Source organism: Desmodus rotundus, chromosome 6, assembly GCF_022682495.2.
Source record: "Desmodus rotundus isolate HL8 chromosome 6, HLdesRot8A.1, whole genome shotgun sequence".
Classification (NCBI taxonomy): domain Eukaryota; kingdom Metazoa; phylum Chordata; class Mammalia; order Chiroptera; family Phyllostomidae; genus Desmodus; species Desmodus rotundus.
The window spans coordinates 952,170-977,937 of NC_071392.1; the positions used below are offsets into that span (position 1 = coordinate 952,170).

General features: G+C 61.2%; 1 protein-coding gene across 1 annotated transcript in view; it reads right to left on the reverse strand.

Annotated features, from left to right (window-relative positions):
- Positions 1–10,543: 10,543 nt before the first annotated feature.
- PKD1L1 (polycystin 1 like 1, transient receptor potential channel interacting) overlaps positions 10,544–25,768 on the reverse strand; it is a 51,561-nt gene continuing 36,336 nt past the window's right edge. Inside the window, exons 36-51 of the mRNA XM_053926577.1 lie at positions 25,306–25,465; positions 24,279–24,417; positions 23,447–23,531; positions 22,945–23,121; positions 22,046–22,164; positions 20,545–20,655; positions 18,560–18,680; positions 17,777–17,860; positions 17,129–17,289; positions 16,658–16,895; positions 15,423–15,527; positions 15,084–15,224; positions 13,856–13,972; positions 12,828–13,064; positions 11,941–12,105; positions 10,544–11,460 (exon numbers count right to left, since the gene is read on the reverse strand). Coding sequence (XP_053782552.1) covers positions 11,284–11,460; positions 11,941–12,105; positions 12,828–13,064; positions 13,856–13,972; positions 15,084–15,224; positions 15,423–15,527; positions 16,658–16,895; positions 17,129–17,289; positions 17,777–17,860; positions 18,560–18,680; positions 20,545–20,655; positions 22,046–22,164; positions 22,945–23,121; positions 23,447–23,531; positions 24,279–24,417; positions 25,306–25,465 — 2,337 coding nt within the window. The 3' untranslated portion in view covers positions 10,544–11,283. The remainder of the gene's footprint in view (positions 11,461–11,940; positions 12,106–12,827; positions 13,065–13,855; positions 13,973–15,083; positions 15,225–15,422; positions 15,528–16,657; positions 16,896–17,128; positions 17,290–17,776; positions 17,861–18,559; positions 18,681–20,544; positions 20,656–22,045; positions 22,165–22,944; positions 23,122–23,446; positions 23,532–24,278; positions 24,418–25,305; positions 25,466–25,768) is intronic.

A 25,768-nucleotide genomic window follows, 5' to 3' on the forward strand; every position in this document is an offset into this window, starting at 1 on the left:
TTGGCGTGCGGTGTCCCTGCAGGCCTCTGTCCCCGAGGAGCAAACCCACCCCACCCCTTGCCTTTCCTGTGCCGTCTGCAGATCAAAGGCGAGGTGCAGGGTCAGAAGTGAGGGGCGGGTGGGCAGCTCCTAGGGGACATCCGTGATGACAGGACGGCTCTGGGTCTGGTCGCCGCAGCGAGCACACGGGTCTCCCATGGGACCGAAGTCACAGAAGCATGCCCCTGAACACAGGCCGCTCTCCTGGCTGGACGCTGGGCCATGCACAGTTAGGAAGGCCGGGGACCCAGAGGGGAGCGCAGAGCTCCTGGGCCGACTCTGCCATGTCCTGCGGATTCGTCACTGCCCCACGTGAAAAGGGACAAAGGCAGAACCAGCCTGCTGACTGCAGGAGGGGCACAGACCCACGACGAGGGTCTCACCTCTCCCCCCGCTGAGCACCTGTCTGTCCTCGAGCGGCCACGTCATGTTGTGGACGTAAGGGCTCTGAACCGGGTCCCTGAAGAAAACAGAAAACCATCGCATGGGAGACCCGTCGGGGGCAGGAAGGCCCCCCGACTCCAGGTGAAGGAGCTGAGCCAGAGGGAGCAGCCAACTGCCCCACCCCCAGCCCAGTCCCCTCTACCGCCTGGGGCCACATCTGTGCTAAGTGACAAGGGTCCTAATGAGAAGCAATAAAGGCTAATTGTCTCGGGTTTGACGGGTGTTTCTCAACACTCCCGCATCAAAGAGCGGACCACCCAACCGGCCTCTGGATGGCAGCCGGGAAGCTCCTGCCTTGTGGTTTAAACCCATCAGGGGGCCCGTGACAGAGGCCGGGGAAGCCCAGGGACCTGGGGGGGCCTGTCCCAGCCAGGAAAGGCCATTGAAGGGTGAGAAGGGCAGCGTGAGCCCACGTGGGGACCACCTCATGGTCCCCTCAAGCAGCAGCGGGGGTGATGGACAAGCGGGGGCACCTCCACAGAGAAAGCTGAGTGCAGCCCAGTCCAGTTGGAGCTGGCGCCCAGGCTCAGGCACCTGCAGTCCTGTCTCTGCTGTGGGGCCCAGGCTGGAGGAGGGGCTGCAACCCACAGCACCTTTTCACTGGGTCGCTGACGCTGAGTGGACCTGAGAGGCACCTGGCTCTGCCTGGGGGGCCGTAATGTGACCCCAGTTCACAGGCCAGGCACTGAGGTCTGGCCTGGCCCTGATCAGCATGGTGACAGTCCCCTCTGGCTCCTCTGCACGGCACCGAGGCCCACTGACTACACCGTCCTCTCTGCAGCTCCCCCGGGGACATCCTCCTCAGTCCGAGGCGGCCCCTGTGCCGGAGGGCGGGCACACACAGGGGCTCCATCCCCAGTCCTGCAGCCCCTCTGCCCCAGATGTCAAGGAGCCTTCCTAGGCTCCCAGCAGGCAGCCCAGGCTGGGCCTGGTGCCATAACGCCCCCCCCCCCGCCGGGACTGCACCTGCCCCGCCCCCTCTGGGGGCCCCAAGTCCATGGAGAGCTGGTCTCTGCCGTTTTCAGAGACAACTTCCCCACCCCGGCACTATCAGCCATTCACGTGGCAAACCGGGAAGCGCTGAGCTCGAGGGCAGAGAGGCAGAAGTCACGTGGGGTGTGTATGCCCACGAGGCAGCAGCGAGCGACACGTGAGTGGCCGAACAGCCGCATGTACATTTAATTACACGCAGTCCTGTTTATAATCGGCTGTAGATGTACACACCGCCAGTCACACGCACTGAGTCCATGATTCATGACTTCAGGCAAGCGAAGCGTCTTGACCGGGGGCAGCCGGCTCGTGGGCACTGGTTTCTCAGTAAAGTGGGTCGTCAGCATGAAATGAGCAGCTGGGCAGGTTTCTGGTCCCCAGTAGAAGTTTCCAGAAATGTTCATTTCCTTCCTTCAGGGACAGCCCTAGGCCGCCACAGAGACACCTGCAGCCGCCAGGTGAGGCCGCTCCTCCCACCTTTCTTTCCCGTGCGCCCAGCCACCACACCTGGGGGGCTGGACAGTCCCATTAAAACCCTGTTTTTATTCCGGGAGGCGGCACTAACCTCTCTCCCTGTGAGCCGACCTTCAAAAGCACTTTTTTAACGTGTTAACAAACCACCCATCCGTCATCAGTCTTCCCTCACACTGAACATTTGCAGAGGCTGCTGTTTAAATGTGCGAGCGCCCAGGTCTGCGTCCCCAGGACCGTGACCCCGGCACCCTGGCTAGCCGGGCGCAGAGCGGCGTCCTGAGCGGGCAGCGGCCTGCAGGCCGGACGCAAACAGTGGCTTTGTTTCACTTTCGTGCAGTCTTCAAACCGCGGAAGATCAGCTGGCTCTGCTCACGCCTGACCCCGTTTCGCGCAGTGAAATATCATGAAGGCAAGCAATTATTTACTTACTTTTCATACTTAATTTTTGAACAGTTAAATAGGACTTTTTTGGATCTTATTTTTTAAAAGGGTGGTTTATATAGAAACAAGGAGAAAATTCAACCTTTCCCCAGAGCGACCCCTAAATTTTTAAATCTTAATCATATTTCACTCATATGAAACATGCGGTTATTGCATTACTAAAAAATATCAAACTAGTTTATGACGTTCAGAAAACCCATAATGACCGTCCTTATTTAAAAAAGCTGGGTGTGGGCCGGAGGCTGGAGCCTTCTTCCAGTTATTTTTCTTGGGAATTTTCAGCGTGTTTTATTACAGTGAAGCTTGTAAGTAGAAAAGCAAAACTTTGTCCTGGAGTCTTAGAATACGATTTCCCCTCTCATGACGAGTTTAACATTGCATGACTTTATTTCTCAACTAAATCATTGAAAATAAAGTCCTCCACGTTTTTAACGAGCCGTTTCAAAGATCGGATGAGCTGCAGGAGCTGCGGGAGGGGACGCCTTGGCAGGTGGGCAGGTGGACACGAGGCTCCCACAGACCCCCAGGCCCACTGGGGACTCATAGGGAGGACACCCCGCCACTTTCATCTGAACTGGCTGGAGCGTGTCTGCTCCCTGTGGACACGCTTACCTGCTTGTCAATGGGACACCAGCCCCACCGGGGTCACACCTGCTCTCCTGGTCACCCCGCTGCCCCTGGCTGTCCCCACCTGCACCAGGGTGACTTCATCCACTCTCAAGGTGGCAAATGTCACCTACCAGCCATGTGTACCCCAGAGGCCTGGTGGGTGACCCCACCACCTCTTTCCCCCGACCCCATCTCTCCCTGAACCTCAGTCTTTGGGGCCCGTCCCAATTCACCGTCACCTCAGGGACCGACCGGGCACCTTGCCCTGTGCGTGATGCTCCGCATGCCCCTGAATCACTTTCAGGTGACTCCCCTCCCCTGCATTCGAGGCCTGAATGATCCATCTGCTTGTTTTCTGTCTGTGACCCGTCCCGGGGGCCACCAGCTCTGCCCTGTTGACTTCACTTCCTAGGTTCCCCTCCCAGCCCTCCATGCTTCTCCTTCCCGACACATGCCAGGGGTCAGCCCCTGCGGTTCAGCCCTTCTCATCCCCTTGTGCCTCATCTCTGGAGAGCTGCTCAACTGCCTTCTTTCTGTCCCTCCCCCAACTAACCGTCCGCGGCATAGCCGGGGCATTCCTCCAGCACAGTCCCATCCGCCTTTTCTCACTAAAATGTTCCCGTGGCCTCCATCTCATTGAAGAAAAGCTCAACTTATTGGAAAGTGCCCGAGCAGGCCTGGTCCTCTCCCATCTTGGGGGAGCTGGTCTCCAGTGCCCTGTGGGGGCACATGTTACCACTGCTCCTCCCTGCCCAGGCCCTGCGCTCCATCCTTGGTGTCGGAATGCCAGCGGAGATTCACGGTGGGCACTCAGGTGCCCCCACGGAGGCCCCAGGCCCGTCCCTGCCCACCTGCAGTATTGTACTAAGGAGTTTGAGAGCAGCTCCTATAATACCCTGTGGGACGCAGGGCCCACTGTGAGGACCCAGCCACACCCCCCCACGCAGATTCCTTTTCAGGACTTCTCTCCCCACAACTGGAGGTATCTGTTTTCTGTTGTCAGAGCTTTAAATCTGCGTAACCTGGGGTCTCCTCTGGCTGGAAATGCTGCGGAGCTTGGAACCAGGGACACCAGCCAAGAGCCGTACACCGCTGAGCTCTGCTCCCAAGATTGGGACCCTTCTGCTTCCTTTCTGGGAGGACGCATTCCTGGCTCCTCTGTTCTCTAACGACCTAGGATCCGGGGGGCGGGAGGCGGAAGCGAACTCCTGTTGCTCCCCTCCTAACCCTAACCCTAACCCTCTCCCCGCAGGTTTTTACAAAGTTGCTATTTCACTTCCAGTGGGCGGTACCTTCTCTCTGGGCGCCCCTACCTCGTTGACTTCTACCTCAATCAGACGCCCAGCCCGTACTTTCTGTGGGATGACGTCAGTCTTCCTCCTGTCCGCTCTGCACCCAGACTTGCCGCCACCGACCCAGCTTCCGCGCCGCCACCAGAGTGGCCTTTCTAGGAGTCATGTGGTGGGCCAGCTCCCTGACGAGCACGGGTTTCTGCATATGCACATGTGTGCGCACGCATGTATCCACATGGATGTGATTTACTCAGGGAAGGGAACTCCCATGTCGGGCCCGGAATTTGCTGCTGGGGGCGAAGACGGTATTCAAACACTGACAGAAACGTCTCAGGGGGGATGAGCTGAGCACCCCAATCGCCTCTCTCTGAACTTCTAACATGACACCCACTCACTTCCCTGCCCCCCCATGTGTCCACGCACGGGCGGGAGGCTGGACACGGCAGACACAGCTCTGTGCTGGGAGCTGTCCTCACACCCTCAACTCCTGGTCTTCTCGTGGGGTCCCTGCGGGGGCGGGAGAACACGTCTCCGTCCCCTGCAAGGCGGGAGAACACGTCTCCGTCCCCTGCAAGGCGGACCTCTCCACCCCTCGGCTGGCAGCCAAGAGAGAGTCACTGGGGAGCCGGATGTGTGAACCGGGGGCTGAGAGCCCTTGGGTCTCACCCGTGCTGAGTCTCAGCACAGGAAAGGTTAGGGGGCAGTGAAGGCAGTGGGTTAGTCACCTACAAAGCTAGTGTGAAGGCTCAAAGACACACGGAGTGGAATAGCCACAATCACGGTGACTGGGACGTCCAAACACAGGGTGCAGGGCTGGGAGGGAGACGCTGAGCCTTAGGTCAGGCCCTACTTGCGTGGTTTTCAACCAAAAGAGATTCGGGCGGTAACATGGCAACCACAACACAAAAACACAAGGCCCGAGAAGCAGGAAGTGTAAGCGACCACGAAAGACCGGCGTCCGACCGCAAAGGGAGAGAGAGCAGTGCAGAGCCGGCCAGGAAATGACGGGCCAGGCGGCAGCGGGCGCCCCCTTCAAGAACCACGTCAAGTGCAAACGGACCGACTCTCCCATCGAACGACGCAGAGTGTCCAGGAGATGAAAAACCAAGACCCGTCTGCCTGCTGCCTGCGGGGCTCACTGAGCGTGTGAGGACACACGGGGACTGGACGCGAGGGGCAGAGGAAGCCGCGCGGTGCATGTGGAAATGCAGAGAGAGTCGGAGCAGCTGTGTTTATGCCAGGAGACCTGGGGTGTGAACCAAGGCTGCGGTGAGAGACCAACCAGGTGTCCCATGAGGATGCAGGGGTCTCTCCCACAGCAGGACATAGAGTCCGTCATGCTCACGCACCCAACACAGGAGCACCTGCATACGTAAAACAGATGTTGACAGACCCGGAAGGGCTCTGGGCAGAGCTCTGGGAGGTGGCGGCCCCTCAGAGGGCTCCTGTGCAGAGGACTGACGTCCCTTCTTTGGGGCGGAGGCTCGGCAGCCCTGCTGGATGCACCCTGGGCTGCAGTGTGGAGGGACGTTTAGAGCTGGGGACGCATGTGCAGGTCACGCAGAGCCTCTGAGCGCCACCGAGCCTGGGGACAGCCCGGGCCTAGCACGTCCGTTGGTGTGACCAGGATCCACGGTGGAGGTGCCCACTGAACTCGGCCGCCATCTGGAAGGGAAGTCAGACCCCACTTCTAGACGCTAAGAGAGCTGACTGGGACTGTACGGGGGTAAGAGCATTGCAGGAGACGGTCTGTAAATGCGTCCCCCTTGATTCCTGAGAACAGACACGGGGCGGCTGTGACCGAGTTCAAGGTCCCTTGTTTCTGAGAGAGTGGGAGGGTGCTCAGTGTTCTTTTGCAGTGGTCTGGGGTGGGGGTCGGAACGGACATGACAGGCTTGGGGGCTGGGGGCACAACCCTGCCCGTCACCGGGTCACCCGGAAAAGCCCTGCCCCCACGTGCTGACTTGAGCCCCTTCCAGCAAGCCCGAGTCCTGTCCGGGCCTCGTCCATCACCGCTTAATTACTCTGATTAGACTGAAACGTGATTAGATTTTCCCGGAGAATGAGGGAGAATCAAATTTACCCAGGACGGGAGGAAACAGCTAAATAAGGAACATGGCCAGTGATTGAATTTCAGGCCCTGCGTGCCCCAGCGTGATCCAATTCTGGCACATGGACCAGGTAAGGAGAGGACAGAGGCCTGCCCCTCCCCAACAGAAACCCGCTCACCCGCGGAAACAGCCCAAGGTTGGTGGCCATCTGGTTCCGAGGGACAGTCACCTGCTCGTTCCACAGAGCCTGTCCTTGCAGGGGGGTGACGGGTCGGCGGACGTGACAGAGCCGTGATGTGGTCACAGCCCACGGGGCCCTCAGAAACCCTCAGAGGCTGGGAAACACCACGTTTAGCGAGTGCCAGGGCTGGACTTGCTCCCTACTCACGGCCGCTTCTAGGAGCTTCCACGTGAGACAGGGCCACAGCCCCGGAGTGAGGTGGCTTGTGACTCACGCGCTCACTCCCAGAGGGCGCCTCTCTGTGCTCAGACACAGCAGTATTCACGCCCGTCAGATCAGCGCTGAGCCATCGCCTGCCGTGGATCGGCACGGATGCTGATGACACTCTGCGCCGTGCCCTGCGCTGTCACACGGCCGGGACTGGGGTTCAGGTGGCAGGGGGACAACCCTGATCCTCCCCGGGGGCCCGGCCCCACCTACAGCCCGTCCGCCGGCTCTCAGCCCCCTCCCACGCACTCAGCCAGGCCCTTGGAAGCTACTCTGCAGCCCCAAACTTGAGCCCCAAACTTGAGCGTGTGCCCCCAGTCAATAAGCTGCTCAGCAAAGTCTGACCTGAGCCTGCAGGTGTTCAAAGGGCTGCAAACACCAGCCCAGCTGGACTCAAAGGTTCAGGCTGAATAACCCCTTTACACGGAATCGGTCTGTCGGGAAAGACCAGAGCTGTTGATCTGGCAAGATTGAATTGTTAGCCTCACCAAATGACTTCATTTCAAAACCTCATTGAATGGCCGGAATCCTGCCCCAGCTCTTGTCGCCACAACACGTGGTAGATTCCCGGGCACCTTGCAGAAGGGACTCAACACGCAGAAGAGACACCACAGAACAAGGTCTTGGTCTCTGGGGGCTGCAACAGTCAGACGGGCAGGCGCAGGTCTCGCTGCAGGCTGCTCTCGGGCGGCTGACGAAGGGGCCGTGAGCTCGGACGAGGAGACAGCCTGATGACACCCACACCCCTTTCACCCGAGTCTCTGACGACACACGTGTGCTGGTACAGCTGGTACCTTCCTGGAACCCCGGCTCCTCTCGGGGGTGGGGCCGGCGCCTGCTCAGACCGCTTGCTGTGGGTAAAGGTGGCCTGTCTCGTAAGTGCCAGGGCACAGTCCGGGCCAGCACGAGTCCTTGGTGCCTGAGGGCTGAAGAGATGAAGAAACCTCTCACCGAACAAATTCCAATTGACCTGCTATGAGCAGCAGCGGGACAAACAGCCCAGGACCATGTACCACGAGGAGGGGAGGGGTCCCAAGAGGCACCCTGGGCAGAGAGGCTGTGGGGGCTGGGACCCCGTGTGACCGAGGCAGGACAGCCCAGCAAAGCACGTCCTCACGCCACCTCCTCGCAGCCTGTGACCTGTGACAAGCTACCTCACCCTCTGGGCATCACCGCAGTGGGGATGCCGACGAACCTGCCCCACAGGTGGTGTGAGGGTTTGGCTGGTTCATGTTCAGAAAGGACTCAGGCCAGGGTCTGGCAAGCAATGAAGAAAGTAGTTTCTCGGCGTTAGCTACTGAGAGAAATAAGTTAAAAGGCAGCAAACGGCACCCCTGCTGCTCCTTTCTTGGGGGGGGAGGTTGGTCACTGGCACAGACGTTGATCCCAGGTGCAGAAGTTTGTTCTTAAGATTTTGTTTTTGGAGCGAGGGGAAGGGAGGGAGAGAGAGAGGGAGAGAAACATCAGTGTGTGGTTGCCTCTCACTTGTGCCCTACTGGGGACCTGGCTCACAACCCAGGCTTGTGCCCTGACTGGGAATTGAACTGGCAGCCCTTTGGTTTGCAAGCTGACACTCAATCCACTGAGCCACACCAGCCAGGGCACCAAATCCAGAACTTTGCGCTTCCAGGAACGCTCCTCCTCTGCAGACTGTACACCCTGGACGTGGTGGCTGCCCGGCCCATCAGGTCTCGGGAAACAGACGGCGGGGCCCAGATGGCCGGATTGCACCCCTGGACACCTGGCTGGCCGGACCTCGGATGCCCCCTTGCTCAGAAAAATGGGAGACACCTGTAACAGTGTCAACAATTAAGAAAAAAGGCTGTTCTTCCTCCATGGAATTGCTTTTGCGCTTTTGTCAAAAACTGGCTGGGCCTGTGCGTGGGTCTGTTGCTGGATGTCTGTCTGTCCCACAGGCTCCGTGTCCCCAGCCCCTGCCCTCGACTCTGAGCGGGCAGCTCTGAGAATTTTTGAGTTTGTCATACAGGTTTGGGAGGGAGACGCTCGTCCTCCGCGGGCGCTGGGTGTGCAAAGGCCTTTCACAGGCCAGGTGATCGTCCTGACCTTGTCACCATGCAGAGCAAAAAGAGTTGGGGACATTTTCTGAGAATCTGATGTACTTTTGTCTGATGAGATGACATTTCTCAAAACACAGGGACAAACTTAAACACGTGACCCCCCCCCCCCCAAATCTCTGCGGTTGTGTAAATGGAGCCATCCTGGGTGGGGCTGCGTTCCCCTAAGGTGCTGAAGAGCCAGCCCCAGACCCGAGACTGCCACCTGGTTTTCAGAGGATGTGACTCAGACGAGGTCATGAGGGTGGGTGCTGAGCCCGGAATACCGTGTCTGCAGGAAAGGGGACACCCGGATAGAGGGGTGCTGCAAGGGATGTGCCATGTGAAACCCAGGGAGACGCCGCCACAGCCTAGGACTCTGAGAAGTTGGGGGGACCTGGAGCAGCCCTCCAGGGGACACGGGGACAGCAGAGCTGTGTGACAGTGCGTCCCTGGGTGCGGTGCTCTTCCGGCAGCCTCCGCCCGCTCACACCGCATCTTCCTTAAACTTGGGGAATAACTGGAGCTGGAGAGACGACTCTGAGCTGAGGCAGAAGTGCCCCCAACAGAAGCCGGCGAGTGCAGTCGGGTCCCCAAGAAGCCCGCACTCCTGGTGCAAGTCGGTCAGCGGGTCGGGCTGCTGAGGGAGCAGAAGCCCTGGCTAGCACCATGAAGCCTCGAGAGCCGCCCGGCAGCCGTGCGCATAAAACGGACGGGGAATAACACACCAGTGTTGCCGGAGCCATGTCTGCCGAGAAGGACCGAAGCAGGAACTGTGAACACGCTCATTCCCGGGAAGTTCTCACCGGCAGACCTCATACAACCCACGGGAGCCGAGGAAATTTGCCTCGAAGGCTGTCTGCTTCCGCATTTCCGTCTGGTTATTTCCACGTCTAATGTGGTGTTTGTAAGTCCTGTCTACATAGTTCTGTGAAACTGGATTAGGTCTTGCGATGTCCATCGGGGAGACAGTCCAAGACAGGCTTAGCCCTACAGAGCAGCTGAGAGAAAACGCCGCGAGCCAGACACCCAGGTCCCACAGGTGTGATGATCGTTTTGCCGATCGGTTTGCCATCTTTCCACTGGAGAAGTACAACCGCTGCTTTGTGAGAGCTGTTAGCTGGAAATGATTTCACACGGACCAACACGCCGCAGGCGCTGCTCCCCAGGCCTCCCTCTGCCCCCACGTGTGGGGTCTCCCTCTGTGGGGTCTCATCACCATTCCCCTCCACACTTCCCAGCGGCTCTACAGAGCCAGGCCCTCGGCCCCAGGGACCTGATGAGGACACAGAGCGGACTTCCAGGGCTAGACAGGGTTTCCCACTCCCCTCCCAGCAGGGGGTGCTACAGAGTCCCAGGGTTTTTACAGAAGGACCACACCTGCCCAGGTAGATGGTATAATCCCAGCTGGGCGCTGGCCTTTCTGACTCAGTTGGGATCGTGACAGCGAGGCAGGAGGAACTTCCCCTCCCAGCCTCACTAACCCGCTGGGCAATCCCCGAGGCCGGGCAATCTCTGGCCAAGCTGGCACTGGAATTCAGGAGGAAGCCAGCTGGGGACAGTCCCTCTGCCCCTCAGAGGCCACTGCAAGTAGCCTCGCTCCTGTTGAGGGCTGGGGTTGCTGAGCAGGGGGAGGAGGAGAGCCGGGGACCCTCGTTAAGACGGCCAAGGTGAGACTCAGCAGTTGTAGGGGCTGTTTCCTGATTGGGGACCGGGAAGGCACCTGGGTGACAATGGGGTCGTCTGTTTCCTCAGGTGGCCCCTTTATTAGGGTTTGCTGTGGTTTTAGCACATTCAAATCCGTTTCTTCCCCGGGGTGCGATTTCTTATTAAACACACAGACCTGCGTCTTCACTGCAGGAAAGCTCTCTCACATTGTGTCTTCGAAGGCTTTCCTGCCCCGGCCCCTGGGCTCCCAGGGGGAGGCGGAGACGCTGGCTGCGTGTGTCCAGCCCCACCGCCCCGTCACTTCCGAGGGATCACCCTCCCCACAATCCACTCCACTGTGCTTTGCTCCCATCTCGCTGAGTGCGCTCCAGCCTGCTGTCCACCCCCCCCCCCTTGCGGGGGTGTCGCGTCCCCTGTAATTCCCCTTCCCTCTTCGTCCCCCTTTCTGGCCTCCACCCTCAAGTCCTCATTTGACTTCTTCCACCTCTCTGCTCTCGCCCCTGGGCTTCGGCCGCTTGCTCGGGAGAGGGTGCTTCTCCCCGCGGGCAGGTCTGTGCGGAGAGCATCCTGCGCTGCTGGCCTGTCCACGGCGCCGTGTTCAGGCCTGACCTGCGCGTCCTGCTCCTGCATGACTGGGGGTGACTGCTCCCCGCGTTTGTGTGCTCACTCGGACGGTCACTTCCACACCAGGGCCTTGTCTTGGCAGGGGACCCTTCCCGGGAGGGGCTGGGGGTCTGACTTAAAACATGAGGAAAGTCGATAAAAGTACATTTTCATGAGCTCAACTCAGTCGCTTGGCCCTCAGAAGCTGCCACCAAGAGACCGCCCTCTTCCCCGGCTGCTGGCGTGTCCTGCCGTTCTGGGGGAGGGAGCTGGGGGCTGTCGGACAAGCCATCGAGCCTCAGCAGGAGTTCGTCCAGGAGACCTTCAAACTCGTCCAGCGGGCAGGCCTGCATGGACGAGAGACAGGAGACGCCCTGGAGACTCCAGTTTCCCCTCCGCCCTCCTCATGCGAAGCATTTCCCGGTCCCGGCTCTAGGTGGCGTGCACTTTGTTAGTGATGACGCGGGACCCCAGTGTCAGGGTGCCCGGCCTGGGCGTAACATCTCGGTTCCCCCACGCACCACGTCACGCACGGATGTGCACACCTGCCTGGATTTGAGTCAGGTCTCGGTGAGGACACTCAAGCGACTAGAGAACAGAGCAGGATGTGTGTGTGACCCCTTGCCAACCCCCAGGGCCAGTCTAAGGGTCTAAGGAGCTACGGGGGAGCGGGGGCTGGGGAGGCTGGGACGCCTCTGGGATGGTGAGTGAAACCCTAGGCCCCGCAGGGGTGCTGGGGCAGACCCCAGTGTCCCCCTTAGGTCACCGAGAGCAGAGCTCTGCAAGGGGGCCAGGTGGCAGGGGGTGGGGCGGTGGTGGGTGCTCACGTGACTCTCCGCTGGCCCCGCCTCCTCCTCCAGCACCGGCCTCTGCAGCCCCAGCGCGGAGCGCGCCTGCTCCCACACATAGGCTGTCACGTCTCCCAGAGTCACAACAGACCGACGTTGGAAAGATTTTCTTTTGGGGGTAAAAGCCATGAGGGAACCTCTCAGCTGCGGGGAAGAAAAATAAAGACAAACTGCATTATCCGGCAGAAAACTGGCTTTGTCCATTTGTTCGACAGTAAGAGATTGTATCCGACGAGGCTGTTTCACTTTCCGTCAACGAGACAGTAACTGCTTAGCAGACACGGAAACTCTTGTGAATCGAACCAAACGGCAGCGAGAGGAGCTGAGCAGTGAAAATTAACCCTGAACCTCTGAATCCATTTAAGCCACTGGCTGTGCATGCATCCGTGTTTGCACACATGTGTGTGCCTGTGTGCAGGCGTGTGTCTGTGCATGTGGGAGTGCGTGTGCCTGACATGACGGGGGCTGTAAGTGGCGGATCGGCGGATCAGCAGGAGGGTGGGACAGAGGGAGCCCCACTGCCAGCGCAGCCCCGGCCCGGAGAGCGTGCCCGAGCCGGCCGGCTGACACAGCGACACTTCAGAGGTGGGAAGACTGAGACACAGGAGGAGAGGCTGGCCCCCCAAGCAGCAGGACCAGCAGTGTGGCTCGGCTCCTTGGGCCCAGGAGGCGCCCTGAGGAGGCGGCTCCCTGGAGGGACTAGGCATCTTGCTGAAACCGCCCAGTCACCTGGGTTCAGCCCTGCCCGGTGCAGGAGAGGGGCTCAGGGACCCATGACTGGGAGGTTCGGCCGGCAGGTGGGGGTGTGTGTGGGGACCAAGGACTCTCATCCCAAGGGACCTCGGGGACCAGGGCAGGGCACGCACCACGGCCAACCACAGAGCTGTCCCTGCTGCGAGAAGGGCCACACAGCACTGCGACGCCACCCGCAGGTCAGACTTGGGGAGGCCCAGGAAGGCGTCTTTTTGGCCGCTTCCTGGAAAACGGAACAGCAGCCGGTGGAAGGTGTCCGCAAAGGTGCCAGACAGTGGAGCCCAGGTGAAGAGTGGAATTCCACGCAGGTGGGGGTGGGAGTGGGCGGCCAGCCCCAGGACCCCAGCCATCTGCAGGGAGGAAACCTGCCAGGTTGACCTCTGAGCACTGGGCCCTGGGGACCCCAGACTCAGGTGGGGCTTCCGAACGCTTTACAATAAGGGTTGTAACCACCTTGGAGAAGCAGCAGCTTTTGGATCACTGATCACATCATCCAGGTGTAAGGACTCGGCGCCAGGAAGGCCTGTCCCCTCCCCCCAGGCCCCATGCCAGCCCTGCCCCTCCCCCGTCCCAGGTGCTCAGTCCTGGGCACCCCCTGTCCCGGTCCTGTGCCATCTGCACCCCCGAGCCGCCAGAGGCCACACTTGCTGCCAGGGGCTTCTGTCTCACATCTCTGCTCCCGGCACCCGCAGGGGATCGGTTAAACGAACCCCTCAGGAAAGGCTGGGAGAGAGCAACCTCGTGTTCGGTTTAGTTCTGACATCTCCTTGCCTGGTTGTGGTAACAGACCAGGAACTCGGCCTGCGAGCGTCAGGCTGTGTCTCAGGCCCAGGACGTGTGTGCTCCCTCCGCCCACCCACCCAGCACAAAGGGAGGGGACAAGCCCACTCAGAAAGCGCCCGGAGGCAGTAAGGACTAGGCACGTCCGTCCGTAATGACACCAGCACCACGCCATCGAGAGCTCGGAGCAGGGTGGTGCCCACGCCCATAAGTTATCCCCACTGGGGTGGACGTGGGGGTGTAAGACTGGCCGTGGGGGCTCTGCATTCGGGGTGGTGCGCCCCCTGGTCAAGGCTCACTGAGGAGAATTCACAGACTCCACGGGTTCATGGGGCAGTAACTGGATGAAGGGGGGCCTCACCACTGGTGCGAAGAGGCCTGAGAGCGAGCGGGATGCTGTGGCGCTCTGCCAGCCCAGCGGACGGAGGCACCTCAGGGCCAAGAGGAAGGACAGGGCTCCCTGCAGCCACCGCGCCCTCTGCAGCAGAACAGCAGTGCAGGTGTCACGCAAACACGGGCGCACAGGCGGACTCACCCCTGCGGGCCCTGCAGCCGGGTGTCAGGAGGGCGTCAGAACAGGGGCAGGTGGACTCGCTACACCTTTCGGAGGCACCGGCTCCAATTCTGACCTTCTGCTCCTGTGGAGGGCAGGCCCACATGGGCCGCATGCCCCGTCACGGCCTCAGGTGACAGCGGTACAAGCCCAGCGCCGCACTCATGGCAGGTGGGGTCCTCTGCCTGGACGTGCCCGGGGCGTGTTCGCTTCTCACACGCACTTTTAAAGTCTACCTGCGTGAGGACTAGCAGTGCTCGTTTTACACCCACGGAGCCTGGGCCGGGACGAGCGAGACGACTGGGCAAAGCCGCCGGGCTGCAGAGGTAGCAGTGGGCTCCCCAGCCACCTGAGTCCACGTCGGACATGCTGGCCCACAGCCAGGGGTCTAAGGGGGCCACTCACCTTTCTACAGGTGGGCTCGCTGAGAAAACCCTTTGGGGTGCATGAGCTGATCTGTTCTCACCGAGGTTACAAGTCAGAAGAAATGCCAGCTGGGAGCTTTACAGTCCCCGGGGACAGGGGACCAGGACTTGGCGTGTCTCCTCACTCACTGGTCAAGGTTGACCACAACCTCCAACAGCCAAACCACCCAGCCCTGGGCCAGCCTGGGGAGGCCGGGCACCCACCGCTCCCACCAACAGAAAACCACCCATGCTGCAGTCGGAGCAGAGAAGTTTCTAGTTGCCACATTTTGTAAACAGGTGACAATGATTTCATTTATAGATGACAACCTCCATAAAATTATTTTTTCCACATTAGTGTGTCAAATCCTGCTTCCCTCCACTACTTAGGGTCGTGCCACCTGGGGTAGGGTCCCTGCTCCCCAGTTCTGCTCCACCCATGCTACCAGCCCCTTGGCTGGCGACCCATGCCCTGAAGACCCCAGGCCCTCCATGGAGCGTCGCCCTCACCCGAGAGCTCAGAGCATTAGCACTCAATATGGGATGACTCCCTGGTCTGGAACCTTCCAGCACATGTCTGAGCTCTTCCTTTGGGCGGGGCCCTGTGTGTGTGGCCCGAGCGCCTGTCATACCTGAGCCCATGAAGCCATGTGACTGAGGTCCACAGACCCTGGCAGAAACCCCTGCTGGAGCTGGTCAGTCACCTCTGCAGCCAGGGAGAGCAGGCAGCCGGAGGCTGCATACCAGGCCAGGCCTGCTCCTGCAATGGGCAGCTGCCAGGTGCAGAGAGAGGTCGTCAGGTGGGCTCATGGGCAGGCTGCCGTGCCTAGGCCCCGGGGAGCAGGTGAGTGACCAATCTCAGCACCGCCCAGGCACTGGCATGGCCTGGAGCCTGGGGAGCATGTACGCCAGCAGGTTCCCACCACAGCTACCACAGCCGCAAACATGTGAAGACACGACAGAGGGGCTACCTCCAGCCAGTTCCCGGGCTGCTGCCAGTAGCCTCGAACACCCTTCTCCGCCAGGCCATGCAGCTGGAGGCACAGGTGGGCCAGGGTGAGCGCCAGGAGGGCCAGCTGGGGGTGCGAGACAACGAGACACTGAGACACCGAGACACAGCAGGTACCGATACAGGTTGTGTTGTGAAGGCTCCGACTCCCTGCTGGCACCTGGGGCAGGGGGGCTTCCTGTCCCCACGCCAGCCCCTCCTTCCCCAGGACGCTCAGGAGCAGGAGCCTCCATGTGGGAGACACCAGACAGGCGCCCTCAGCCTGAAGGCCCTGCGTGGAGGACACTCCTCACAGCCCCGTTGTGGTTCTCTCAGCACCAATGAGTCACCTGTCCCTCCGCACCTTCGCTTGCCCACTCGCTCACTCATTTATTCACTCACTCACTGAGAACGGAAGGGGACGGCGCTCGGCAACAGTGGACTCTGTCTGAGGTCACTCAGCCTTGCAGAGCCCCTAACACTTTCCAGCTAACACTTTCACTCTGGAAAAGCCTCTCTCAGGACCCTCCGCCCTCCCTCTGGGGACGAGGGACGGTGCAGCCGCCACTCACCAGGAGCCGCAGCTCCACATCCTGGAAGGTGGACTGGAATGGGGTGTCGAGTGGACAGCACCTCGTGCCCACACCCGCTCTCTGCACGCTGACCTCTGTTCCCGCAGCTGGCTGCCAGCGGCCCCCTGTGCCCACCGCCAAGCACTCCAGGCATTGAGGTGACAGCCACCCAAGCCCGGACTTGGCTGTGAAACTCGGAGGACCAGGAACTGGGCCTCCTGCACTTCCATCTGTCTTGGGGAGTCACATACACTGTGCCCGAGGGGCCACCTGTGTTTAACATTTTGGTGCTTTGTCCACTGGGAACGTTTTGGGTGAATTCTGACCTTCTGAAACGCCACACTGGCTCTCACTCCTGCTGACAACCGAGATGTGTGCCTCACCTGCACTGTGCCTCAGTGCCGAGCCCCCACAGGACCTCAGCACCCTAGGAGCTCTGCCTGCCCACTGGCCACACAGACTTGCTGGCCCCGCTGAGCCGTCCTGTCCTGTGCCCGCACCTGGAGGGCTGCCTGCTGTGTGATGGGGTCACGGCAGGGTCTGGGGGGAGGGCAGGTGAGGGGCAGGTCCAAAGCCCATCTTGTAGGTGTGGCTGGTCCTGTGGAGCCCTGGGCTCTGCAGGTGGCCGAGTGGCCGGTGAACCCACCTGGGGAAGCAGGAGGGGGAACCACCTTGGGGCAGAGTTGCTGCTGAAGACGGCGACTGACTCCACCTGGGCAGAGAGGGCGAGGCCCTCGGCCGGGACAAGCTGGGTGCTCAGGGCCACGCTGGAGAAGAGGTGGGTCGCAGGGTTGTAGAGGGTGAAGTGCACAGACATGGCGCTGGTGTTGCGGTCGACCCACCGCCGGGCCCGGAGGCTGGTCAGGGCTGTGCTGGCCGCTGGCCTGCAAAGCACGCGCGTCAGCGGGTGGGGCCGTGCAGAGATGCATCCAGCCCGGGCCCTGCCAGTTCCTGACATCGTGGCCCGCTGTGCCCTCCAACTCCTGTTATCTCTCGGCCATGTTGCAGGGATAACAGCCCTGGTGTCCCCGGGGGCTCTGTGTGCACCTCAAGTCTGCCAGACGTGCCAGAGCAATGGGCGGGGCAGCGGGGACACGCTGACCCTTGGCACACTGACCTGGTCCGGCCTAGGTGGAGCTCACAACCCACCCTGCAGGTCTCAGGGGCACTCAGGGCCAATCTCTGGACCCCTGCTTCGGTCATGGAGGGGGTTTCGGGGTGGCACGCAGGCAGTGGGCCTTCAGTAAGTGCGGAGAGTGGCCTGGGAAGCTGCAGAACCTACCAGAACAGAGCAGGGGTCAGATGTGTGTCTCAGCGTCCACCCTGCGTCCCGGCCGTCCGAGCTGGGCCGCCCGAGCTGGGCCGCCCAGGGGCTCACACACTGACCCACCGCACGGCCCCTGGGCTCCCACTCGAGCTCCAGACCCAGCCCCCCACCCCACAGAAAGGCGGCATCCGGGTGACCCCAGTCTGGGCTGGGATGATCTGTGCTTCCATCACGGACGGTCCAGGGGATGTGCCGTCTACACACACTCTCCTGTCGGGACAAGGAACGTGCCGCTCTGGTTTTGCACGGCAGTGCCCTGGACGTGCATGGAACGCCAGCGCAGGAGGCACATTCTGGGCGGCGCAGGCTCTGGGCCCCCTCCCCGTCCCAGCCGGGCTCCTGGAGATGGTGCCTCAGCCTGCGCCCTCCTGCCCTCGGTCACCCAGACTGTTCTCCTCCGATGGGCTGTTGGAAGTGACAAGGAAGAGAGTGTGTTACCTCGCACTGACTTCCAGGAGGAGCTCTGAGCTGGTGGATGACCGGCGGGCCCAGCAGGTAGCATGTCCCTCCGAGAGCACCGGGCTGCAGGGAGGAGGGGGACATGGAGCCCATGACCCTGGGGCGTCCTTGCCCGGCACACAGCCCGGCACACGGAGAGGCACGGCCCGCACCCCCAGCCCTTCTGAGGACCCCGGAAGGATCAGAGCCCGGCCCCCACTGTCCTTCTGCAACACCGGAAGGGTTAGCTGACATCTGGACAGACTTGGAGGCCACCTCCCCAGTCTTCGTGCCGGCCCAGGTGACCCCTTTTTATCTTTGCTGCCGTTTCTCCCGTGTCACGTGGCCACCCCACTCCCGGCAGCACGAGAGCCACTGCGTCTGAGACGTGCCAGACGAAGTCGTGGTTTCAAAGGTAGGAAATGAGAGGCAAGGAATGGAGTCGTTACACGAAGTGCACATTCACAGTGACTTTGTCTTCAGAACCTGAGACAAGCCTGGGCCTTTTCTGGAAGGTTCTGATGCTCCCATCCCAGCTGTTTGTTCTCTTCTGTCCCCAGGGGCCCGTGTCCCTGTGTCACAGCATGTGGCATTCAAAGCCATCAGCCCACAGGCTCTGTGATGGGCCACGCCCTGCGCCCAGCACCCACCCTCCCCCGGCAAATGCAGGGATCTGGGGAAGTTTGGCAGCAAGGGGGCGGGGGCAAAGGGAGGGAATGGGATGCACTGTTGATGGTTTCACCCATGGTGGCGGCGAGTGGTCAGGAGCGGAGGGAAGCCTACCTGCGTGCCTGCGGCGGTGGCAGGCCCGCTCTCTGGGTACAGGCCATCCAGCAGTGTGTTCAGGCTCCAGGCCCACCAGGCGTCCACGCTGCTCAGGCCGCCCACGGAGCTCCTGGTGCTTCTTAACCAAGAGCAGAAAGAGGACGTCACTTCCTCTAGGACAGATTTTGGGGGGTCTGCAAGTGTCAGGGATGACAGGGGCACCGGTCCTGGCTCCCGGGCAGCAGGCAGGAGGGCGGGAGGTGGCTCCGTTGCTGGCACTCGCTGAGAGCACTTGTGTGCGGACCACCTGCCCAGCTCCTCCCACTGCTGCCACCACCCCGATGCAGACCAGCCAACCACTGCGCTCATGGGGAACCGTACGCAAATGAGCAAAAGCTGTTGGTGATAATGGTCAGGAGAGGAAACGGGGCGGAGACACAGGGTGAGCAGGCAGGTGGGAACTCCCGCCTGAGGAGACATTTCGGCACAGGCCGCTGGCCACAGGGGCGAGCCCAGGGATCTCTGAGGGGCCGGTCCCGGCGGGACGGTGAGGCAGAGAAGGGCGGCTGTTCCACGTGCTGCTGCTTTATCAGGGGTTCACGTTTCTACCTGGAATTTCATGAGGACTCCACGGAGTTCAGAAAGACTTCGAACAGAATTTAGCTGTGTGAGAGCCCAGTACCGTGACCCTCTCTTGTTAAAGGGCGGGACACCCAGCAACCGATGGCCACACTTCCCAGATGAGAGAACTATGGGCAGCCCCTGCCCCCCCTGCTCTGCACATTCGACCAGCGCACAGGTGTGCGCTCCACCGCCACACTGCTGCTGTCGGTACCCAGAGGCACACTCACAGGATGGGGGATAAAAGGTAAGCTAGCAAAGCCAGCATTTTCTCAGGTGGCCTCCCAGGTCCAGAGAGAACCACCCACATGGTGGCTTGGTTGTGCACACAGCGCCCCCTGCCGGCACCAACTGCCCTGCACTGGTGGGATGGGGGGAGGGGGGAGCTGAGTCACGGAGTCACGGAGGCGCCAGACTCCCAGCAGACTGACACCCGGGTCCTACCCCACCACTGCCTGCCTTCTCTCCTGTGTGGCTGTCAGTCACCTGCTCTCGCTGAAGATAAAAATTACGTCCTTAAATAACAGATTGTGTTAGGTATGTCTGCCAGCCGCCTACCTGTGCCAAAGAAACTCAACAAAAGCAATGCACATCAAATTAAATTTCCCCGTCAAAGGCCACCTATTCAGAGAAAAGCTGCGGGAACGTGTGTTAAGTTTCCTCCAGAAAAGGCGGACCGACCGGCACTGCGGCCTTCACTTCCTGCCAGGACCGTGGGTCACACCAGCGAGTGAGAAGGCAGAGCCGGGACCTCCCTCAGTTTCAGACACACCGCGAGTGGGCAGGGAACATGGCCCCACGGAGCTGCCGTGGGGGAGGCGTGCGAGGCTCTGCTTCTGCTCGTGGGTCCTACTACGCCCGCCCACCACGAGCGGGCATCTGCACGCTTAAAGATGGAAGGAAGCACAGGAACACCTGAGAGGTCAAGGGGCCACTGCGGGGCTGACAGCTGCTTGGCGTGGGCGTCACCTTCTACAAGCACAACGGCCCGTGACTGAAGGACTCCGCTGTCTCCCCCAAACGGAACCGCGAGCGACACCCTGTTCATAGCAGCATCACGGCTCCCAGGGCCTTGGAATGCCCTTGGGTCTGTAGTTATGAAATGGGACGCCACGAAGGCACCTGAGGCCCGGGGACAGAGACCTCCTGGGAAGAGTGGGGACGAGTGTCCCAGAGGCAATGACAGCCTCTGTGCACTTCCTCCGAGGGATGCGGAGAGGAGCCTCCCAGGGGGACGAGTCAGGATTAGGTGGTCCGGAGCGTCCCTTCCTCTTGATTTGCTCCAGGTAACCGAGCTCAGTGACCCGGCCGGCCCCTCCATGGATGCCCACAGTCGTGAACACAGGACTCTGCGGCCAGAGAGGCTGGCCCACGCGTCCTACCTGGTGAAGGCATCCCGGATGGCGCGGTTGAGAGCGCGTTCCTCCTGGGGGGCCTCCCTGTGGGTCACACACAGATGCAGAAGCAGCATGAGGATGGACAGGCCGGCGTCTCTATGAGGAAGAAACTGAAAGTGAGCGTTTCCACGGCCCCCACGTGTGCAGACCCAGCAGGCCTGCTTGGGGAGGTGGCTCTCACACCCCTGGGCGGACATTCCTGTGCTGCGGTGGGGTCTGCGTGGAGGGTCATTTTTTTTTTTTTGCACCCAATTTTTTCCAGCAGCATTTTTGAAGTGAACATCCTCTGTGTTTTTGCCAAAAAAGTCAGCTGGGCGTGTTTGTGTGGGTCTGTTCCTGGGCTCACTGCCGTGCTTCTGCTGGGCGTGTCTGTGCGTCACCAAGCCCACGGCGTCTCGGTCACCGGGCTGGGTCAGGTCAGTCCTTGGACGCTGATGTCCTTTTCCAGAGCTGCTGCTGCGGCCAGTTTAGTTCCTTAGCTCCCCACATGCATGTTGCTTGGTCGGTACCCAAAAAAAGAAGCTCAAGGGGGTTCCCGTGGGGATTGCTCCGAACCCACAGACCCAGTCGGAGAGGACAGACACGCGGACGAGACCGGTCTTTCGATGGGTGGAGCCAGTCTCTCCCCGTCCTTCAGCTTGTTGGTGTCTTTCGCTCGAGTTGTGTGGTGTTGGGCACACACGTGCCCCTCGCTTTCTTCAAGGTTCAGCCACAGGCTTCATTTCCTCGGTGCTGTTTCGATGTCCAGTTCCCGCCGCCCAAACTGTGGTGGGAACACGGCTGGGTCCACGCTGACTGAACCCCACAGCCCCTAAATTCCCCTGGGAGTCGGGGAGCCCTCTCCACAGGTTGTCTGGGGGCTTCTGCAGGGGCTCTTCACATCACCTGCCAACAGGAGGTTTTATTTCTTCCCTTCAAACCCGCGAGCTTGTCACAGACCTGCTTTGCCGAGTGCACGGCCAGGACCTCCTGGGACGATGAGTGGGAGCTGGTTCTGACCCCAGCAAGTGCCCCTCCTTCCGCCAGCAGTGTTGGGCTTCCCAGACGCCCCTGATGAGCCTGGGGACGCTCCCGCCTATTCCTAGTTTGCGGAGAGGATTTTGTTGTTTTCACGAAGAAATGTTGAATTTTGTCGAATGTTTTTTGTATGTCTCCCGAGATGCTCATAGGACTTGTCTTAGCCCGTTCACACGCCAAGTCACGTTAACGACTTGCTTCTCACGCGTCTTAACGCAGCACCACCTGTCCCTCTGGGTCTCCGTGCTGCAGTCTCCTGCCGTCCCCCACCATGAAGTTCTTCACACGTCTCACCGCTGGCCCTTGCAGAGTGCAGGCGACTCTGGTCGTTTCTTATGTCCTGGGCACACGGCGGTGGCTTTGGGGCCAGCAAGGCGTCCCACCCTTGTCCCTCCCCCCAAATCCCCGCCCCCGATGTGGGCAGGGCGCTCTGAAAGGGCAGCAGGACCAGAGCTTGGACCCCACCCACCTCAGTGCCGCCTGGGTGTGCATCTGTCTCTTCATCCTCTCCCGGGTGACCCTGAGCCGGGCTGTGGAAGGGGGACGCGCCCAGCGCAGGCAGCGAGCTCGCTGTCGTGCGGCCACGACCTGTGGGGATGAGACAGCCGTGAGCCAGGGGCTGCCAGCAAGGGGGCAAGGCCCAGCACCCCCGCAGGGCCCAGGACAGCAGGGTCATTGCACTCGGCCTGGGGTTAGGGGACAGAGTCTCTCACTGTGGGTCCCACACACCAGGCTGTAGGGCAGCTGGCCTGGGAGACTGTTTACCCCTCTGTCCCGTCCCCAGCGGCCTCTCGGGCAGGGACCAGCTGGGCCACCGTCCAGCTACAGGGTAGTTCTCTTTGTGACCCTCAAAGTGCGGACGGTCTTAGCAAGAAATGACCTTGGTTTTCCGTGGTCACAGCTGCCCACATGAGCACCCAAGGGCCACACGGTCACGGGCCCTGAGGGAGCAGCAGACCTGGGTGCTTCCTCATGGGGGCAGCGCACCCTCCTCTTCCCTTCTGCCACCCACAGGATGGGAAGGAAGGGGGAAGGAAGGGGGAGGGGTCTTCTGCGAGCACATCAATGCAAATGGCTAAGCTTCTCCAAAATTGGAGCCAAGAGTCCCATCTCTCACTTGCTTCAGGTTCTTACAACAAGCTCGTTTTCTCGGTGGTCTGCTTCCTCAGCACTGGGGCAAAGCCAAGGGGGCAGATCTGGTGAGCTCACCCATCACGTGTGTGCAAAGGAGCTTAAGAAACTAACACACCCCCCAGGTCTGCAAAAATGCAACCGGGCTTGGGTTCCGAGTGTGATCCCGACACCCACGAAGGCCATGGCATGGCTCCTGGAGCTCAGTGACGGCCGCAGACCCCAGACCCTCCTCACTCTCTCCACTGCGCCTGCTCCGCTGGGGTCGCTGCTGCTGGGCGCATGGGGCGTGTGGCTGCGGGAGAGGCCTTCCAGGTTGGCGTCCAGGCCCTCGGTGGCTTCTCGTAAAGACTCAGTGAAAAAGTTCGCATCGCTTCTCCTTTTCCAGGCGAAGCCCAGGGCCACAAGGCCAATCTGGAAGGAGACACAGGACACAGCAGTCACCACCCCCATCTGTGCCCTGTGGAGCTGGCCCTGCTCCCCGTCAGAGCCCCTCGGCCCAGCTCTGACACATGGACACTTGCCCTCAGGACCCAGCCCGCTGGCTCCCTGCGTGGCCACTCTGAGGTCACGAAGGAACTACGGGGTGCCCAGGACTGCGTGAGACTGACGTCCCACGCAGCTTGGCCCTGCCTCCCGTCTCTCTCGTTAAGCCGAGAACAGCAGCAACAGGTCCCCAGACAGAGCCACCAGCCCCCTCCTGGGCCCCATGATGGGACCGAGACAGAGAGCTGCTCACCATAAGCGGCTGAGTGACGAAGATGCAGCAGGTCACAGAGACAGCCAGCAGGCCCAGCCACTGCTCACACCGCGCGGGGCTGAACCTGCCGGGGACACACGCCCGGGGAGACATGCTCAGGCCCTGGGCTGGACTGTCTTGCCCTGTGGCAGGTGACTGTGGGTGGAGGTGGGGTACTGGGGGGCAGTGGGCGGGCATGTTGTTCTGCCTGACAGAGAGGTGGGGACACGTCAGCCACCCTGAAGCTGCTAGGGGGGAGAGAGGAAGGAACCCACAGACAGGGCAGTGGGGACAGGCGGGGCAGCAGCCATGACAGTGGTGACAAGGGACTGTGTGTCTGTGGGCCCTGCGGGCCCAGGCCCACAGTACCGGCTCACACGGAGGGCCGCACTCGCTCCTCCCAAAACGGGGCGCCGTCAGCCAGTGCTCCCATCACAGTTAGGACACTGGGGGCCCTTGGAGCTACACGAGTAACCTGGGGTTGCTGAGGAGGGACCTGGGCTGGGCAGGGACCAGGCCAAGGCAGGTGTGTGGTGGGACAATATCCGACCTGTGACCCTGCTCAGCCACACCTGACACAGGTGTGCGCCTTCTCAGACGCCAGTGACAGGCAATCAGAGACATGCCCTTCACCCTCTCGGGAGCTCAGCAGCCGGGCTCCCCGCTGCCTGGGGTGAGGGTCCCTCAACCTCTCATAACATGTGGGACCCTGTCAGGCTGGGCTACCGTCCCGGAGCAGCAGGGCCCAGCCGCCCTTGGGGGTCAGCACAGGACACTCCTCACCTGGTCAGTGGTAGACTCGCCGTCCAAAGACCTGGGGATGTTCGCTCACCTGTACCCTAGAAATCCTGTCCCCAAGCCACAGGCCACGGAGACCGTCCCGCAAATGGCCCACGCTGCTGAGCCCAACCACGGCGGTGGCACCCAGGGCTGCCGGGATGTGGCGAGTCCTTCAAACGCATGGCCGGGGGCTGAGGAGGAGAATATAGAGCAAGTGTGTGAGTGGACCTCGTCACACCCAGGGCGGTTGTCAACTGTGTGTGTTGCCTTCACTGGGTCACAGGGTGGGCACTCAGCTGATACTGTCCTGAGCTGAACAGAGGACCCAGTGCGCTGAGTGACACAGGTAGCCCTCCCCAAGGTGGGTGGGCCTCGTCCAATCAGGCGAAGGCCGGACCAGAACAGAGAGGCTGATCATCCCCACTGAGGGAGGTCCCTCCGTCTGGTGGGCTCTGAACTGCGACACCGGCTTTTCTGGTTTTTGGACACGAACTGAAACCAAGCTTCTTCCTGGGTCCAGTGACAGAGGCCTTGGCGGCCACTTAGCAGCAGAGCAGTAACCACGGCTGGCTCCCAGAGGCTGTGAGGGAGCCACCTAGGGGTCCAGCGCCATGTGCCCCCTGGGCCGGGCCCGACACCGTGCCCCTCGGATACACTGAGCACTGCCTGTCCCCCCCGCCCGCCCCGGGACCCAGGAGCAGCCCCCGTGTGTGACGCAGCCCCCGGGTCCCTCCAACCCTGTCCCCCGCCCGTCACGGAGTTGGGACACAGCCTGAGCTGTGACATCCACCCTACTTTGCATCGACAAACGCGAAGCTTCACGTCTCAGGAAACTTAAGGAAAAGCTACACGTCTACCAGTGACATTTTAGAAAGACACGAGCAGACCACGCAAGCGTACTCGGAGATCACTGGGCCTCGGGGACCGCTGGTGCCTTGGTTCAGATGGGCCTGGATGACGCGGGACCAGGGTCATCGGTCACAGTGGGCCCAACTCCTGCTCTGCTCCCCAGCGCCCCCAGTGGCCAGTGCGGGATGTGGCAGGAAGGGGCCCCACATAGCCCACCCCCGCAACGTCACCTTGTGCACCAAGAACGCAGTGGCCACTCCTGTCCCTTGGAGCCCGCTGGCCAAGGTCGGTCCCGCGGGCCTCCAGGTCAGGGGGTGGGTGGCTTGCCCCATTGCTGCTGGCTGTGCTCCGGGCCTGGGTGGCCCCAGAAAGAGCAGCCAATGTGTTTTGCTAGAAAAGACAAGGTCAGGATGAGGTTGTGGTCCATGGAACCCAGTGCCCTCCACAGCGACACCTTTGTGAGCCCTCGGGAGATAGCCCTGCCTGGCCAACCTCCTCAGGCCTCAGGCAGGGGAGAGATCCTGGGGCAGGAGCCAGGCAGACCCGGGCCAGAGGGTGGTGGGGAGCCTGGGCCGAGATGGGGCACTGATTACTGACGGCTCCTCGCAGCAGCCGGGACCTGCAGAGGGGCTTCCGACCCAGAGCGGAGGGCAGGGCGAGGCCCGGGCTGCAGGGCTGGGGGCCAGCCTGGGT